Source organism: Vipera berus (assembly GCF_964194415.1).
Source record: "Vipera berus genome assembly, chromosome: 1".
Taxonomy (NCBI): domain Eukaryota; kingdom Metazoa; phylum Chordata; class Lepidosauria; order Squamata; family Viperidae; genus Vipera; species Vipera berus.
The window spans coordinates 55,084,084-55,103,269 of NC_138202.1; the positions used below are offsets into that span (position 1 = coordinate 55,084,084).

General features: G+C 38.1%; 1 protein-coding gene across 3 annotated transcripts in view; it reads left to right on the plus strand.

The window, feature by feature from the left end:
• SLC25A21 (solute carrier family 25 member 21) overlaps positions 1-19,186 on the plus strand; it is a 304,840-nt gene that overhangs the window by 211,157 nt on the left and 74,497 nt on the right. For all 3 annotated transcript variants that reach the window (XM_081313016.1, XM_081313018.1, XM_081313017.1), the window contains exon 3: positions 15,913-15,996. In XM_081313016.1, the coding sequence (XP_081169142.1) occupies positions 15,913-15,996 (84 nt within the window). The remainder of the gene's footprint in view (positions 1-15,912; positions 15,997-19,186) is intronic.

The following is a 19,186-nucleotide window of genomic DNA, read 5'->3' on the forward strand; positions in this document are numbered from 1 at the left end:
AAAGTAAAAACATTTTTGAAAATATGAGATGCTAAGTAAGTAACGTTCAGTATTGAAGAAAATAAAAACAAAGCTGTTTAAATCACAGTATAAGATGGTTTCAAATTAATTAAAAATCAGAAAAAAAATACACTGTTCTGGTTACACCACAAGATGGAGATGGTATGCTACATTTTTTAAAAAATCTCTGTAAAGAGGTTCAGTAGGATTCAAATTGTTACAGATCACAAAAAGTTGCTAAGTAAAATATGATCTTCATTACCAACCTGAAGTATAAAAATAAGAAAGCTGACTATCCAATTTTTTTAACTTGTGTAAAGAAATAAAACTATAACATAATGAAATTATAAGACTTGGGGCCACAGGAAAAATAATTTTGTTTTGCTTTGTTCTAAATTTAGATGTAACATCTTCTTGAAACAAATGTTCCTCTACTTTAACTTTCCAAGACTTCCAAGACTTCATATTTTCTTGGAAATTCCTGCCTAAGGTGGAACTTAATCAGAGACTTTAAGGAATTATGTTAATCTCTATCTTTTACCAGCCATCACTCCTAGCTTCTCTCTGAAGCTATGTTTTGAAAGGAGCACATGTTGTCTTTCTGCAGCAAAGGAAGGAGTAGAGCTATCTGAATCTGTGAGTATATGATAAAAAGTATCTGCACTTATGGAAATGTGTATTCCATGCCTAGCTGGCAATCTGCAACATTGTGAATGTCTGGCAATGTCTTGAAAACATTATCAAAGAAGGAAAGAACATCCCTAATGGCATCCAAAGCCTATTTGATCACCAAACCAAGCCTGAATTCAGACTGATGTGAGGCTTTAAAATTAGCATTCTTTAAGAAAATCTGGGGTTTTCAGGTTTTCTCCAACAATAAATGCGGACAACTGACTAATAGTTCTCTAATGAACATGTAGAACAATTTTATTCAGAAGATATACTTAAAGGCAATCAGAACCATCCCCCTGAGGCAATCTTATGTTTATCATAGACTCCTCTACCTAATCCCACTAACTTTAATTAGTTATGATGTACGTGAGACAAGTATTGTATAAGCGGTCAGCCTTTCTATTTTTGAACTGTATGAGAGAATAACAGGATTTAAAAGAATAGCTTTTATAAAGGCAGTACATCATAAGGGGGAATTGTTTAAAAGCTTGCTCCTACAACAGGGGTGTCAAACTGCCGGCCTGCAAGCCAGTTGCATCATGCAGAGACCGTGCCCATCCCAGCTCCAGCAATGCAAAAAAAGTTGTGATATGTTGCAACACGTCACGTGATGCGGTGAGTTTGACACCCGTGTTCTACATCATTCATGCCACTGTGATGTGTCAGAACTAACCCTTTAATTAAGGGTAAAATTGGTGAGCAACATTCTAATTTTCTTATTGAAAAACCAGTTTAATGGACATTTTAAATTTGGATTAAAATAGTAGTATGGATCACCCCATGGATGACTTGTGAAAAATATTAACTATAATTTGGAATATCAACAAAATTTATGCTAGAACTTTGCTGTGAGGTTTGTTTGTTTGTTTTTGAAAGAGGTGTTAAAGTATTTGTTTCACTCCAATGAGACACCTATGATTAGGATGGGTTTTTTTCAGCCAGCATAATTACTGAAGCATATCAACAGTCAGGTTTAATTTATGTATCGGAGGTTGCCAAGAATTATAAGCGTCTTAATTATTTTCTAACAAAGCTTAATTCCCTCTTTGAAAGCTATTGTAATTGAACAACCCTTTCTAATTGATTAGGATTAAGGTTAGGATTAGGGTTAGGAAATAACATTTCTGAAACCCAAGATGGATTCTTGTATCTTTTTAGTTTAGTTTAGTGGCTAAGGAGTGGTGTTTTTTGTTTTTGTATTTGTGTATCCCATTATACACTACGTTCTTGAGGGTTCTTCAGCCTCTTTGGTTTTTTGCTCTTTTTGTGGATGCTATTGTGGATTCCTGGCAACAGCTTGGACAAGTCCCTGCAGTTTTCTTGGTAGATTTCTTGACAGGACTCTTATTTATTTCCTAGGGCTCAGAAAGATTAATTGGCCCAAGATCACCTACCTGGCTTTGTGCTTAAGGTAGAACTAGAACTCACAATCTCCCAGCTTCTAACCCAGTAGCTTAATCACTACATCAAACTAACTCTCCTTTTGTATCTTAGTGTTCTGTTCCAGCCTACGACTGGCTCTTTTTGTGTGTCAGGGACAACCCCTTTTTCCTTTTTACAGTCAATAGGCTGGAAAAACCCAACTCAAATTTATTTACAGTTCAAACAAAAAAGCAACAGAATATTTCCTTCAATAAATGAATCAAAATATCAAACAAGAGTTAAACAGAAGTATCAAGAACAGACCAGGATTCCCTTAGAATGTCTCCAAATGGTTGCCTTCAGCAACCAGCCCCGCCCACACCTTCCCCTTTTATTATCAGTCCCAAGGCATGGCTTCTCACTGCCTTCTCCTCCTCTCACTGAGTTGCCTCATTGATTTTCTCTGCTGTGCTCTGCAGGATTGCCTTCTGCTTCTAGTGTCTCTGAACAGCTTCAGCTGTGACTCTTCTGAGTCTAATGCCTCGTACTCACACAGCTGAGCCTCATGAGGAACATGACTGGAGGGGCCAGACTGAGAGTCCTGCAGTGCATCAGAGCCTCCCTCTGACACCAAAGACTCTCCAAACCCCTCCTCCTCCTCCTCCTCCTCAGATTCATCGGACTCAGCTGCTGGGAGCACAGGCTGACACTGAATCACAACACTTAGTGACATGTAAAGGGAAGCCACCAATCTCTCATTTGGATTGTCTGTAATTGCAAAATATGACCACTGATGAGGGTTCAGTGCAATAAAACTGCAAGAAAAAACAGCAGTACCAGTCTAAGGCACCTCAAGCAAAACAATGATCTCAAAAATATAGCTGAGAGAGATTCACAATAAATACTGTTACACTCTTAGATTAAAATAGAAAAATAAAAGCTTCTTACACTAGGACAGAAAACCAAGATAGATTTTGGCATAGCATCATAGTGAGATTTTGAATTTGATTTTGCTTTGTGAGATTATCCGAATGCATCATTATAGCACAACAACCCTTAGCAGTGTCTTGTTTCCAACTGGGGTGCCCACCAAATGTATGGGGCTTCAAACCACTCTAAAACCCAATCAGCTTAGCTATAAAATAAAAACTGACCCAGAGAAGAAGAATTAGACATAACTTTCTTTTATTACATGACCCAGCATTTCTGAGAATTCTATGATAAATTTTCTAAATAGAAATGTCCCTCCATACCAAGCACAGTTAACGTAAAGCAAAATAACACTTCTGCATATACAAAACTGATATATCTAGGCAAAGTCTAAACTTAAACCTACCAGTATCTCTGCCACATGTAGATTTGTGTGTGTGTGCAAGAGTATAAAAGAATGTGTATAAGCATATAGGTTCCCAAAGCAACACAAGATAGTTTAATCCAAATTCTGTACTGGGGCCAGTCACTCTTTCTCAGCCCTGGGAAGCAGGCAGTAACAAGCCATTTTTGAGAAACCTTGCCAAGAAAATTGCAGGGACCTGTCCAGGCAGTTGCCAGGAATCAAATCAGTGACTCAAAGGCTCAATAAAACAAATCTTTGCAGTACCAGAGCTAAAATAGAACCCTCCAGATTGGCAAAATTTATAGCTCTGCGGCTTAACATAATTAGCCATTTGTTTTGAATTTGAACATTCATATTGTCAAGGGTAAATCTTTCAGTGAATTGAAAGATTTATTCTTCAAATAAACGGCAGAAATATATTCTCAATTTACATATTATACTAGGTACGTTAAATAAACAATCTGCAAATTCTGTTCCAGATGTTGGAATAAGTTAACCATTTTTATTTTTATCATCTTAATCCTCAAAATGTCAACAACTCCCATCTCATCATCAACCTAAGCCTGGACCTATTTACAGAACAAGTGCATTTCCTTGATGAACTTGTAAAGTCCACAGTAAAGCTACAATGGAAACATCAATCTCTTATTATACAGGAAACATACCACACAGGACATGCAATACATACCAACATGCTTCCAGTTTTCCTCCAGAATACACCACTAATTCTATCATCTCTAGCCAGATTCCATAGCACAATACATTGTGTTCTGATCTATTAGAAAGATATGCTCAACTGATTCATTCAGGAGACTAAACTATTCAGACATCAAAAACAATATACAAATCGCTACAGCCAAATGGATTTCCAGGAAAAATTTAAAGTCAGAGCAGATAGAACAAGAGAACACCACTAGTTGTCACTTCTGCTTCTGCTCTGAACATTAGTTCACAGCAGAAGCTACTCAAGTGCATTACTAATAAACTACAACCCGTAACACTTCACTTTCACAGACAGGAAGTTGATTCTCACAAGCAGCAAGAAACAATAGGACAATGATACTAACATGAGAACTGGAGCTTTCAATTAGCCCAGTGGTGTACTTTGCACAATTGAGAAAGAAAAAGGTAAGCTGTGTGGGAAATAGGTGAGCTTATATATATCAATTGGTTTCAAAAGGTCAGAACCAAGACAGTAGGTTTTTGTCAGGTGCAAGGAACCAAAATGACACCCAGAGTTGATCAAAGCAGTATATTTATTGCTATTCACTTACTTACAAGACTTATAAAACAACTAGATAAGCACTCCAAGGTTTGGGAAGGGCTGTGCTCTCCCTTGCTTCCTCCCCTTCCTACTCCAGGCTAGCCAATCTCTTAAATCGTCTCCCCACTTCAGCTGCAGATTCCACCTCAATATTTTTCAACACATTACAACTATTAAATAATAATGTACTTACAATCTGTGCCCCAGGGAATCTTTACTATTGCCCCACTATTGCATTCCTATATATTTAAATATGTCAGTTAAGCCATTCCATGCAATTGATGAAGTGAGCTGCAGTTCACAAAGAATAAAATTATAAAATAAAATTGTAATAAATTTTGTGTCATTGGGATGGAAATCCATTATAATTTGAAACAAAGCATTAAGGTATCATAATATCATGATCAATGAGCTCACCGACAATCAGACCAGGACCACTGAAGTACAGATTTGCAAAGAATTTATAGGGAAAAAAATACACAGTCAGTGATGAATGCGTAGATATATTTGCATAAGCAGAAAAACACCCTAATTGTACAGGTAGTCTTCGATTTACAATAATTCATTTAGTGCCCATTCAAAATTACAGCACTGAAAAAAGTGGCTTATGGCTATTTTTCACACTTACAACCATTGTAGCATCCCCATGGTCACATGATCAGAATTTGGACACTTGGCAACTGATTTGTATTTTTAATAGTATTTATTAAATTTCTATTTATTACAATTCATTAGTGCTTAATGAACAACGTGTTGTCTGGGTTGATTTGTTTTGCTTAGTAATACAAGTTAAGTTCTTACTCTACTGTATATCCCATTTTTCCAGCCATTGATAAAATAAATTCCCTGTTTGAAAATATTCTGTATCTTCTTTTTCTTTGATTCTCAATGTAAGTCTATCCATTTCAGCACAGTCCAGTATTTTCTTGATTATCTCTTCATCCAATGGTGTTTTTTCATTTTTCCAGTGCTGAGCAAATACAATCCTCACTGCTGTTAATACATGCAATGTTAAATATACACTTTGTTTATAATTTTTTTCTGGAATTATGACTAATAAAAAAGTTCAGATTTAAATTCTACATGTTTCCCTAACATCTTTTCTAAGCAAGTATGTATTTTTGTCCAAACTTTTTTTTTGCTTTACAGGTGATAATATGTACCAGGATTTTGATTATGTTTCCAACATTTACTAGACATATTCTTAAACATTTTTGCTAATCTGATAGGTGGAAGATGCCATCTATAAAACATATTATATAAGTTTTCTTTATATGAAGTTGCCATTGTCAATTTATAGTTCCTTTCCCAAAGATTTTGCCATAATTCTATATTGTATCCAAAAATTTTCACCCATATTATCATTGTTTCACTTGTTCGTCTTCCATTTTCAAATTCAATAAAACGTTATACAATTTCTTAATCAGTTTTTCATCAGAAGTCATCAACACCTGATCAAACATTGTCTGGTCTTTATAAAAACCATACATTTTAACATCTTTTATCATACCTTGATTGCATCTGCAGTCGGGGCCACCATGATAAATCAATACCCTGATCTTCCAACCCTTGTTTAGATTTTAATTTCCCATCTGTATTCAGAATATCCTTATATGTTACAGTTTTCTCAAGTTTAACTAAGTCTGGTTGAACAAATGCTTCCATCAATGATAGCCATCCTGGGATTTTTGTATAGATTTTTGGTTTTATCTTTTCCCATACAAATAATACTGTGTTTCTTATGTAGTGGTTTTGGAAATATCTATGGATATTATTTTTTTCATACCATAAAAATGCGTGCCATAGCAACTGATTTGTATTTATGATGTTTGCAGTGTCCCGGGGTCACAAGATCCCCTTTTGTGACCCTCTGACAAGCAACGTCAATGGGGAAGTCAGATTCACTTAACAACTGTGTTGCTAACTTAACAACTGCAGTGATTCACTTAACAATTGTGGCAAGAAAAGTCGTAAAATGGATCAAAATTCACTTAACTGTCTCATTTAGCAACTGAAATTTTGGGCTCAGTTGTGGTCGTATGTTGAGGACTACCGGTATTATCAAGAGTGAAGTTATCATCTCAATTCAAATCCTGAATCTGCTGCCACCATCTTGCTCTTACCTCCTGATCGGTATCCTGGACTATTATAATAAAATTAATCCTTTTCCCCTTTGCTTGGTGTTTTTACCCACTATTATCTATCTTTTATTTCCTTCCTCAGGGAAAGAAACCAAACTAAATTAAAATGCCAAAGAGTATGTCGGGTTCTCATAGCTTCCTTTTTGTTTTTCACATAGTTACATTTCTACTTCTACCACAAACTATCATTTTTAAACAGAATAATCCATTTCTGACTAAGAAAACTAAATATCTGCCTTTATAGATATCTTTCCAAACACCACCTTTGTTAGTCTTAAAATGTACTACTGACTCTTGCTGATTTGGGGCTGCCATGAAGTTTCTAATACCAAGTAATGTTGATTTAAGATATATATTTTTTTAGTCTGAATTGCCAGAAGTTTGGATTTAGGCATGTTTACTTTGTGGAGTTTGATGGAGAATAGAAAAATGATTACAAGGTAACTAAAGTATGATAAACTACACCTTCTGTGTAGTTTATCATACTTTAGTTTATCATATTTCGACCCCAAACCACCCCAGTGATGCCCTCGCTGTGATGTCCCGTTGCCTGGAGGCGGTTCGGGTCTGGATGGGGAGGAACAGACTTCAACTCAACCCTGACAAGACTGAGTGGCTGTACATTCCGGCTTCCCGGGACATTCAAAATGTTCCACCTCTTTCTATGGGGGGTGAGCTTTTACCCCCTGTGGATAGGGCTCGCAACTTGGGTGTCCTCCTAGATTCACGACTCACTCTGGAGGATCACATAGTGGCCGTGACTAGGGGGGCTTTTGCCCAGGTTCGCCTGGTGCGCCAGTTGCGGCCCTATTTGGACCGGGAGGCCTTGTGTACGGTCACTCATGCGCTCGTGACCTCTCGCCTAGACTACTGTAACGCTCTCTACATGGGACTTCCCTTGAAGACTACTCGGAGGCTCCAACTGGTACAGAATGCGGCCGCGAGAGTTGTCTTGGGAGTTTCCCGGTACTCCCATGTTACACCTTTGCTCCGTGAGCTGCATTGGTTACCAGTTGTCTTCCGGGTAAGGTTCAAGGTTTTGGTTATGATCTTTAAGTCCCTACATGGCATGGGTCCGCGATACCTCGAGGACCACCTGCTGCCGGCGTCGACTCCCCTCCGCCCTGTGCGCGCCCACAGAGAGGGCCTCCTCAGGGTGCCTCCTGTCAAGGAATGTCGACTGGTGGCCCCCAGGGGGAGGGCCTTCTCTGTGGGTGCTCCGGCGTTATGGAACCAACTGCCGGTTGAGCTCCGGATGGCATCAGACCTCCGATCCTTCCGTCGCGGGTTGAAGACCCATTTATTTGAACTAGCGGGTCTGGCCTGATGGGGGTACTTGGGTTTTTTATAGGTTTGTTTTATTATTCTGGTTTTAACTTGGGCATTAATTTAATTATCTTTTAATGTTTGTACTGTTGTTTATATTTATGCCCTGTGAACCGCCCTGAGTCCCTTTGGGAGAAGGGCGGTATAAAAATCTCAATAAATTAAATTAAATTAAATTAAATTACCAAAAATGCTATTTACTGGTTTGGTGATATTTGGGTCTATTCGGGAATAAGCATGTGTTTCCAGATAAAAAGATAAATAATTGCAGCATAAAGCTTTAAATACATATTTTATTGTATTCTTGTTTGTGTTTCTCAGGAAAAAGTTCTCAGAGGATGCTTACTGGGTTTTTCCCCCTCTCCCATCTTAGTCTCATGTCTTGTGCACTGATTTATATGCTATGTAAAACATGCTTTAGTCAACTAACCAAGTGAGTATACACTACCAGATTTTCCTGTATGTGAATCCCTTAAGTGCCCTGCTGGGAAACAGCAGTTCAGCAGGGATATTTGCATCATATTTGCTAACAAAATGGAGTTTTAGAAGCAACTTCGCAGAGTGAAAATGAACAAAACTGCTGAACATTGGGTTAGCTTCTCACTTTTTAAACATAAAATGAACATCATATTCAATCCTTGACGTATGACCACAATTGAGCCCAAAATTTCTGTTGCTAAGCAAGACAGTGGTTAAGTGAATTTTGCCCCCATTTTACAACCTTTCTTGCCACAGAGATAATTACAAGTAGCCCTCAACTTGCGACTATAAATTGAGCCTTAAATTTCTGTTGTTAAGTGAGACATTTGTTAAGTGAGTTTTGCCTCATTTTACAACCTTTTTAGCCACAGTTGTTACGTGAATCACCACAGTTGATAAGTTAGTAACCTGGTTGTTAAATGAATCTGGCTTCCCCACTGACTTTGCTTGTCAGGTCACAAAAGATGTTAGCATGACCTTGGGACACAGCAAAGGTCATAAATATGAACCAGTTGCCAAGCATCTGAATTTTGATCACATGATCATGGCATGCCAGAAAGGTCATAAAGATGAAAAAAGGTCACAGGTCACATTTTTCAGTGCGTTGTGAGAATCCAGCCTTACACTCCATAGACCACAAATCACCACAAAGCATGTTGTATAAATCCAGCCAACTGTAGAACATTCTGTAAATGTGAAATGCATCTTCAGTTAATGAATGCCTGGATGTTTGGTGACAGCTTGCACCTCCCTCAAGTGCATTCAGTGCTCAGTGTTACCAAATGCCTGCAAAGAACTTGTGGTGATAAAATCTGTCCCTTTGCTATGTGATTTTGCACATGTATATTCCATTCTATAGCAGTATTTCATCTGCGTCACCTCAACTCACTTTCTGTTCTGCACATCCCCCAAATGTATTCTAAGTAATTTTTTTTGTTATCTTCCCTTATAACAGGGGTAGGCAACCTTGGCTCTTTTATGACTCATGGACTTCAATTCCTAGAATTCCTGAGCCAGCTTGGCTGGCTCAGGAATTCTGGGAGTTGAAGTCCATGAGTCATAAAAGAGCCGAGGTTGCCTACCCCTGCCTTATAAGCTTCTTTTTTTGGAGGGGAGGAGAATCATCAATACATAATCCTTATATGACGTTTGGCTTATCAAATTAATATATATACCTTATTTAAATAGCACATTTAAATTTAAATTTGCCCCTCCCTCACTGCCTCCCTCACTCCCTCATACACACATTTCTGGTTGACTAAAGTTCTTGTACTTAGTGCAATGCCATTGGAGGTTGTGAATTTTTCTAATCCTCCCAAGAGCTCTTTGAAAAAAAAAGAAAGTCATGCAACAAATTCTTACTGGAGTGTAAAGCTGCTGAAGAGTGTTTGCTGCACTGCCAACTTGGCAACAGTTTTTTTTTCTTTAATAAAAGAAGTTACCGTAGACAGAGATTCCAGATGTGCCAGAACTATTTTTATTAGGGGCCCAACTGAAAGTGCATTCAAGTGAAGTATGCATTTTCTTTCATAATTGCCAAATGTATTTTATTATATCTCACGAAAAAGGGCACAAGAAATAAGCATCATTAGTATATTTTTATGACTCATTAATTTTAATACATCTCTCTTTCATTAAAATTATTGTAATTAAAAGTCATTTATATCAATCTTCCCCTGATCTGGATTCTTCCAGATGTTCTGAATTATAACTACATAATCGCTGACTGTTGTCCATCGTGACTAGGAGGGATAAAAGAAGTAGGCCAAAACACAAGGTTGGATTTGTACACTGAGAAATGTTTTAGATAAATTATTTATATTGATTTTATTTTAATAATTAAAAAATGTAAAACTGTGTTAAAATCTGCTTGAATAATGAATGTTAGAAAAAAGTTACATAATAAGCCTTTTAAAAATTCTTATTGAATGGTAATAAATCTTTATTACTATCTTTGACCAGCCTATACAGTATAAGAAAAGAGTAATCTAAAGTAACAATTTGTTATTAGGGGGGAAAAAACAACAAGACTATTAAAAACACATCTCTAATTAAAAGTGTAAAAGACGATGCAGTAAAAGTGCTACACTCAATTTGCCAGCAAATTTGGAAAACTCAACAGTGGCCACAGGATTGGAAAATATCAATTTACATTCCAATTCCAAAGAAAGGCAGTGCTAAAGAATGTTCAAACTATCGCACCATTGCACTCATTTCACATGCTAGTAAAGTTATGCTTAAAATCCTACAAGCTAGACTCCAGCAGTACGTGGATCCAGAACTACCAGAAGTACAGGCAGGATTTCAAAGGGGCAGAGGAACTAGAGATCAAATTGCCAACATATGCTGGATCATGGAGAAAGCTAGGGAGTTCCAGAAAAACATCTACTTCTACTTCATTGACTATGCTAAAGCATTTGATTGTGTGGATCACAACAAACTGTGGCAAGTTCTTAAAGAGATGGGAGTACCAGACCATCTTATTTGTCTCTTGAGAAACCTATATGCGGGTCAAGAAGCAACAGTGAGAACTGGACACGGAACCACTGATCGGTTCAAAATTGGGAAAGGAGTCCAGCAAGGCTGTATACTGTCGCCCTGCCTGTTTAACTTATTTGCAGATCACATCATGAGAAAGGCAGGGCTACATGAATCAAAAGTTGGAATTAAGATTGCCGGGAGAAATATCAACAACCTAAGATATGCAGATGATACCACTCTAATTGCAGAAAGTGAAGAGGAACTAAAGAGCCTCTTGTTGCGGGTGAAGAAGGAGAGTGCAAAACGTGGGTTGAAACTTAACATTAAGAAAACCAAGATCATGGCATCCGGCCCTCTCAATTCCTGGAAAATAGATGGGGAAGAAATGGAGGTAGTGACAGATTTTATTTTCCTCCAAGATCACCACAGATGGGGACTGCAGCCAAGAAATTAAAAGATGCTTGCTCCTGGGGAGGAAAGCCATGGCAAATCTAGACAGCACACTAAAAAGCAGAGACATCACCCTGCCAACAAAAGTGCATATAGTCAAGGCTATGGTCTTCCCAGTTGCAATGTATGGCTGTGAAAGTTGGACCATAAGAAAGGCTGAGTGCCAAAGAATTGAGGCCTTTGAACTATGGTGCTGGAGAAGACTCCTGCGAGTCCCTTGGACTGCAAGGCATTCAAACTGGTCAGTCCTAGAGGAGATCAACCCTGACTGCTCTTTAGAAGGCCAGATCCTGAAGTTGAAACTCAAATACTTTGGCCACCTAATGAGAAGAAGGACTCACTGGAGAAGAGCCTAATGCTGGGAAAGGTTGAGGGCAAGAGAAGAAGGGGATGACAGAGAATGAGGTGGCTGGATGGATTCACTGAAGCAGTAGGTGTGAGCCTAAATGGACTCCAGAAGATGGTAGAGGACAGGAAGGCCTGGAGCAGGGGTGGCGAACCTATAGCACACGTGCCACAGGCAGCATGCGGAGCCGTTCCTGTGGGCACGTGTGCCATCACCCAAGAGGGAAGCTGGGCCAGGCTGCCCCACCCCCTCTCCACGTGCTCTTGCGCTCTTGCTCTCTTTCTCTCTGCACTGAGAGTCAGGGATCAGCTGCAAGAGCTGGGCGGATACGGGCTGGATAGTGGAGGCAGCTGCAGCACAAGTTCAGGTAAGCCTCCGGAGTGATTTCGCACCCCCCGCGGCCAATCATTGTATGATTCTCCAGCGGCCCAATCTAGGGCTGCAGAAAGATTTCATTCTCCCCCCACAGCCGATCTGGGTAGCAGAAGCGTTTTCAAAGCTTCTAGAGTTCGCATCCATGGCTGTGGGTGATTTTACGATGCTCCAGAGGCCCAATCCGGGCATCAGAGGCCTGCAAAATGCTTCTGCTGCCCAGATCTAGGGCTGCAGAGTGATTTTGCTCCCCTCCCAAATGGCCGATTTTGCAGTCCTCTGACACCCGGATCGGCTCACTGGAGCATCGCTCACTCGGTGGCCATGCTCCCGGCACCCAGCAATGCATAAATGGGTTTCGGGTTGCAGTTTGGGCACTCGATCTCAAAAAGGTTCACCACCACTGGCCTGGAGGAACGTTGTCCATGGGGTCGCGATGGGTCAGACACGACTTTGCAACTAACAACAAATTAAAAGTGGGGTCCTTGGTGCTCTCTGAACTTGGTTGTTTTCTTGCAGATGTTTCATAATCAAACTAAGGAACAAGTTAAACCCAGAGCTACAATCAATTAAACTTTTGCACAATTGTTTGACTTGGTGAAAGTTTCTGGCCACCTTGTATGTGAGTGCAGAGTTAACACCTCTTAAAAAGTAATGAACATACAATTTTAACAGTTTGACCCCCAGATTTAGAGATGATTGGGGGGGATCAGAGCACATTTTGGGACAATATAAAAAGGACACCATATGAAGAAGATATGAGCTTCTACTTCCACAAGAAGCCATAAGGGCAAAGTCTCTGTCAATAAGGAATCCCTAAATCTTCCCACCAACAGTGCTGATGGAAGGGTATCTGTATCTCTATTTGCTTCATTTTTTGTTTGTTTGCTTAGTTTTAAATTGTATCAATATCCTGCAATAAAGGGCTTGTGGTTATCTACTTTTTTATTTTTTCTCTTAAGTCTTTGACCAATATTTGAGACTTCCAGTGAAAATACACTAACATCGTACTTTTCATGACACAAAAGTGTATACTAGCATAGCTTCTTTATAGAGTTCAATGTGTGTCCTAAAATATGCTCTGAAGCTGGAAGTAATAAGAACATGAACCATTATAAAAATTTGCTTCAGGCTTGATTTTAGGAGATTGGGTGTTCAAATCCTATAACTGCTGGTTGTCAACAACAAAATACAGAATTCTCTAATTCTTTGCATCCATCTAGCAATCAACTACTGTACATTTTTACAGACCAGATTTGGCAGCTCTATCAAAACAAGATCTGCAAAACCCATTAATTAATAGGGGGGAAATCTACAAATGGTTTCACATTTTTACTTTTTTAACAAAATGGGACAGAATTTTCAGGCACAGATGCCTGTCTGAATAGATCAAGGTTTCCAGTTTCAGAGATAAAGATGCAGTAATTTTGGAACTGGATTCTGTTAAAATTTTGATATTTTTTTTCAGAGAAGAAAAATGCTTACAGCTTTTTTATTATTCTGAGACATAATTAGATGACACAGTAAAAGGAAAAATTCAGTCCTCCTCCCATAAAATATCATTATAGCAGAGCTTCTGATGAATCACTCTTTTAGAGTTGAAGGTAAAGTTGATAGTCATTCATTACCACTCTTCTCTCCACCCCTTGCATATCCCGCTGCACTGCATTTTATAGGCAACAAGATCTATAGTATATATAGATATATCTATCTTTCTGAAGGGTTCCAAACTACAGATTCACACCGTGGGACTCTTGTCTGAGGGAAGACTCTTCCTCAACTCATAGTGTGACAGAACTGATCCAAGGCAGATAGTTTGATTCAATATTTGTTATCCATAACTGATACACGCAGGGATCTCAATGAATCCATAATTGTTAAAATCATATTGATCAGTTGCTTTTTAAAAAAAAACTGCTGTTCATTTTGAATATTCAGCCTAGGTTACCAAAAAATATAGAAAATTGAATATAATGTTGGAAAGAAAGAAATCTCACCATTTTAATCTTGAGATGATTGCTAAGCATAATTAATATAATTAATCTTTATAAGTGTTTGTGTGTGTGTGTTTGTGTGTGTGTGTTTGTGTGTGTGTGTGTGTGTGTGTGGGCCCACACATGCCACTTTGATGTAGTGGTTAAGGCATGAAGCTAGAAATGGGGAGAGTGGGAATTCTAGTCCTGCCTTAGGCACAAAGCCAACTGGGTGACATTGGCTAATCACTTTGTCTTAACCCTAAGAGGTAATGGCAAACCATCTCTGAAATACCTCTCCAAGAAAACTTGTCCAAGCAGTTTCTGATAATTGGACATGACTGAATAGGAAAAAAAAGTTTTCCTATGTTTATATAGGAAAAAATAGATCAGCAAAATAATTTTTTAAAAAATTAAAACACAAAACATAATTTAAAAGGAATACCAATTTAAAAGATATTCTTATTTACTATTTTTCCCTATGGAAGACATTTAAGCCTATTTAGAAGCTGAACTGTAAGTTCAGCTATTTGCCTTGCTATGTGATGTATTTGATTAAACTTTTATTATTTACTTTTAGCTTTATCATTGGTTCATATTCTCCAAGTCTAAGCTCTCAGCCATGTATTTTCTTCCAGTATTTAGCAACATTTATTCTCACCGCTGTAAATTTATATCACATTGCTCATAATATTGATATCATAAACTATAATTAATAGATAATTCTAATTGTAATTAGTATATAAATAATATATTTCTTTGTCTTTTTATTTTCAATATTCTAAGTCATATAAACAATAGAATCTTAATAAATTAATACTGCTCAAATATCATTGCACTGAAGCAATATAACATATCAAAATTTATAGTAGAATTAAAGGGAGGAGGAATGAATACAGACCATCCTGAACTAGTAAAAGGATTGCATATTTGAAGTGTTGAACTGTTATTTTTATGTTCTAGTAAAACTGGAATACAGGAAAAGATCAGTGCCCTAAGACGTCTGTGTCATGTAAAATCTAAAGTTATTGTATTTGCTGTACAAACTTGAAAGAGCCAACACAAGAGATGTTTAAATATTGTGAGACTATGATGCGATAGAAAATTTAAGCTGTATTTCAGTTTAATTCTGGGAACATAATATAGTGTTCTTTACAAATTGTAAAATGATCTTTGAAACTTCCTGTTCAATTGGGATACAGGTTTTGCACGGACTAATTGTGTGCTGTGGTCAAAATAATATGTATTTAGTATAATTTATATCGCCATATACATTTGTATACCACTGTTCCCCATAGATAATGTTATGTTCAGGTTTTTTTTAGATGTGTCCTTCCATATCAGGGTTTGTTGGTTTGTTGCTGCCCGTATATAAATATTCTAAGGAAATGTTTTAAGAAAATATTTAGGAAATACTTTAGAAAATACAGTATTAAAAGCAGACATTTGTGTGTTCTATAAAGTTTGTTTATGCTGTTTATGCTGTAATAGAGCCTGTGTTGGTAGACTATGTTATTTCACTTGAAAGAAATTCATGGCAGATCTCTTTTACATCCTTAAGAATTACCTTAAACAATGTATAATTTAACATTAAAGAGGGAAGAAAGAGATAAAATATGAGCATAACATTCAGAAAAATCTTACAACATTTTAAAATGTATATTTTTAAACTTTTATAACTTCTAAGTTTTCATTTACTACTTTCATAGGTTCCAAATTCAAAGAGGAAAATCTGATCCCTCTGGGTACAAGAGCCTTGGAGACAGTTTTAAAATCATATTCCGGACAGAAGGGTAAGAATACCACCATATATTATAAGTTTATGATTTTACTCCTTAAAAATGTGATTGCACTGCATTTCATTCATTTCACATCTGTACCTTTTTCTCATTTTGAACTGGAGTTCTGAGTTGCTGGCCATAGGTAAAGAACCCATACTGGGTTGTTCATTGCAATTAGAATATTTTTTTTAATCAGCTAGATGCTTCTGGTGTATTAAACTTCATGATGTACAAAGATTTACGTGACTGGGGCTAAAGGGTTTACAGTATTTCTTTATTAATGTGAAACGGGTGCAGTTTTATTAATTATTACTGAATGATGACTTTTATGTATTACAAATACTTCTTGCAGCAATGCTAAGGAACTAAGAAAGTGGGCATATGTAAGAGCATGAAACCATCTTTCGTATTTTCCTTGTGAGAAAGATTGTGATAATATGCCATTTTACTGACATCACATGAGGTAAATTGATGTCACATTTAAAAAAAGAAAAATAAGAAAAGTTTCCTTGAAATTTATGCTTAATTTAGAGGTAAGTTTCCCTATTGTTTCAAGAGTAGTAACAGATGCTTCCAGGCAATTAGCAACTTTTTTGGATTATTAGAACATTATTTCTCATGACTGGAAACAGCCTTATCATGTCATAAGGAGAAAAGTACATGCAGTTCCAAAGTAAGACCAATTATCTGGAGCAGGAGGGAAGCAGTCTTCAGCAGTCCCATTTTTTGCAGTCTCTAAAGCTCCTGCCCCCCAAAAATACACTGCCAAGTTTTGCAGCATGATCCTCTCTTTCTGCTTTCCCCCCCCCATTTTCATAGACTGAAGCTTAAAATAGCTGTGCTCAGTCTCTAGAGTAATAAAATATCTGTTTTGTGTAAGACAAAAAAAATTGAATTGCTACCAGAATCAAGAAAAAAGGAGCTAAAATCTCAGCCACACACAGTCTAGTAATATCATTCCATTATCAGTAGTGGACCTCAGAAGCCAAAACACATTTAAGAATGAAATTAAACTGCAACCCCTGGAGGAAAACTATTTCCTACACCTGACCTAGAGAGTAAGAGCCTAGGCTGGGCAGGCATTTGCTACTAATGTTTTACCTCTTTCTTTATTACACTAATTGAGATTTTGATCAGACAGACAAGACAAGTATAGAATGACAGAGTTGGAAGGGACCTTGGAGTTCTTCTAGTCCAGGGGTCGGCAACCTCGGCTCTTTTATGACTCGTGGACTTCAACTCCCAGAATTCCTGAGCCAGCATAGCTGGCTCAGGAATTCTGGGAGTTGAAGTCCACGAGTCATAAAAGAGCCGAGGTTGCCGACCCCTGTTCTAGTCCAACCCCCTGCTCAGGCAGGGAACCTTATACCAGAGGTCCCCAAGCTGTGGGCCACGGCCCACTACCAGGCCATGGGCTGTTGGCCACTGGGCTGCCTGAGTGGCTGGCCAATGAACGCACATGTGTGCATGTGCACACACACACCCCACTCGCACTAGTGTTGCAGAGGCCCTCTGGTGCTAGCGATACAGTGAGCATCACACAGGTGCTATTTAGCATCACCACGAGCACCCCCCACTCACACCAGCATTGCAGCGGCGTGTGGGTGCTAGCGTCACTCGAGCACTTATGGCCCTGTTTGTGCATGCGCTTACAGCTCCATTTGTGCACACATGCACGCGTGCGTAAAGGCATCTCCATCCCACCTGCACCAGGCTGCCAAGCAAGAAAGGTTGGGGACCCCTGCCTTATACCATTTCAGACAAATGTTTCTCCCATCTCTTCTTAAAAATTTCCAGTGATGGAGAATTCACCACTTCTGGAGGCAGGTTGTTCCAACTAACTGTCAGAAAATTTCTCCTTAGTTTTAGGTTGCTTCTCTCCTTGATTAGTTTCTATCCATTGCTTCTTGTCTTGCCTTCAGGTGATTTGGAGAATAGCTTGACTGCCTCTTCTTTGTGGCAACTCCTGAGATATTGGAACACAGCTATCATGTCACCCCTTGTCCTTTTCTTTCATCCAGTCCTTCAGATGAACTATAAACCCACAGTTCAGATTGTATATAGATTGTGATGGACTCTTGGCTAAATGTATCACAATCTAGATCAGTGTTTTTCAAACTTGGCAACTTTAAGAGGTGAGGACTTCAATTCCTAGAATTTCTCAGCCAATAGTCCAAAAACTGCTGATCTACTGTAGGTAGATTTGATATCTGAATTGTTTAATGTTGGAACTGGCAGTGTTGTAAGCAATAGCATCATTGGCAGGTGTACAAATAATGAGAAACCAGGATTTTTCCTTTATTGACCCTACAATAAGCCTCTCACATGGATCCTTCTCCCCTTTTTACTTTCATTCATTATGTATTTAGTGTTGATGTTATAAACTTTTTATAACACCATACTGTATTTAAGACATTCAACAGAAACTAAGATAGAAAAATTAAAATATAGCCAATTAAACTATAGCAAAATTTAATGCTGGCTAAAAGTGACTAGTTCTCTTAAGCTGGAATGGCATGCTGTCTCGCTGAGGTCTCTTAAAAATTTTTAAATAGTCCCATGAGTGGCAGGCAATTGGAATTCAGGGGGAAAGGAAGTTAAGGAGTTTCTTCCTTCTCAGTCAGTCTTGGCTGGATGCCTGCAGAATACAAAAACCTGGAGATTAAACAGATTTAATGTGACAGAATTCATACCCAAACCTGTAGAAACTGGACGATAGAAGTAAAGCCACTAGAGATAGTTACATGAGGGATTATTTATTTTAGTACTACCTGCTCCAATTTTGGGTTCTCTGGGCTTATTCTCATATTCTCATTGCTTTTTTTGAAACAACACTAGATCTGTTGTTAGCAGGATGAGGATGTTACATCAGTGCTGCCATGAATGTTAATTTAAATGTGGAAACATAACTGGCGTTTGTTAATTTCATCAACGATTATAGGACAATCTTTCAAGGGTTTTATATGGCTGTACTGTTTATTATTCTGATTATCCAGAGGCATTGTCTTTTTTCCTGTTTCATTCCAGCTACGTGGGGGGGAGGAGGGAGGGGGACACACAGGCTACTTCCAGAATACCATGAGATCAGAATTAGGCTTACTACCATGGTTGCCATTTCCTTGCACTACTAACTCACTCATTATCAGTTGTTCCTTCCTATTTTATGTCTATCCTTTGTACCTGTTTCCTATAAACCAGATTA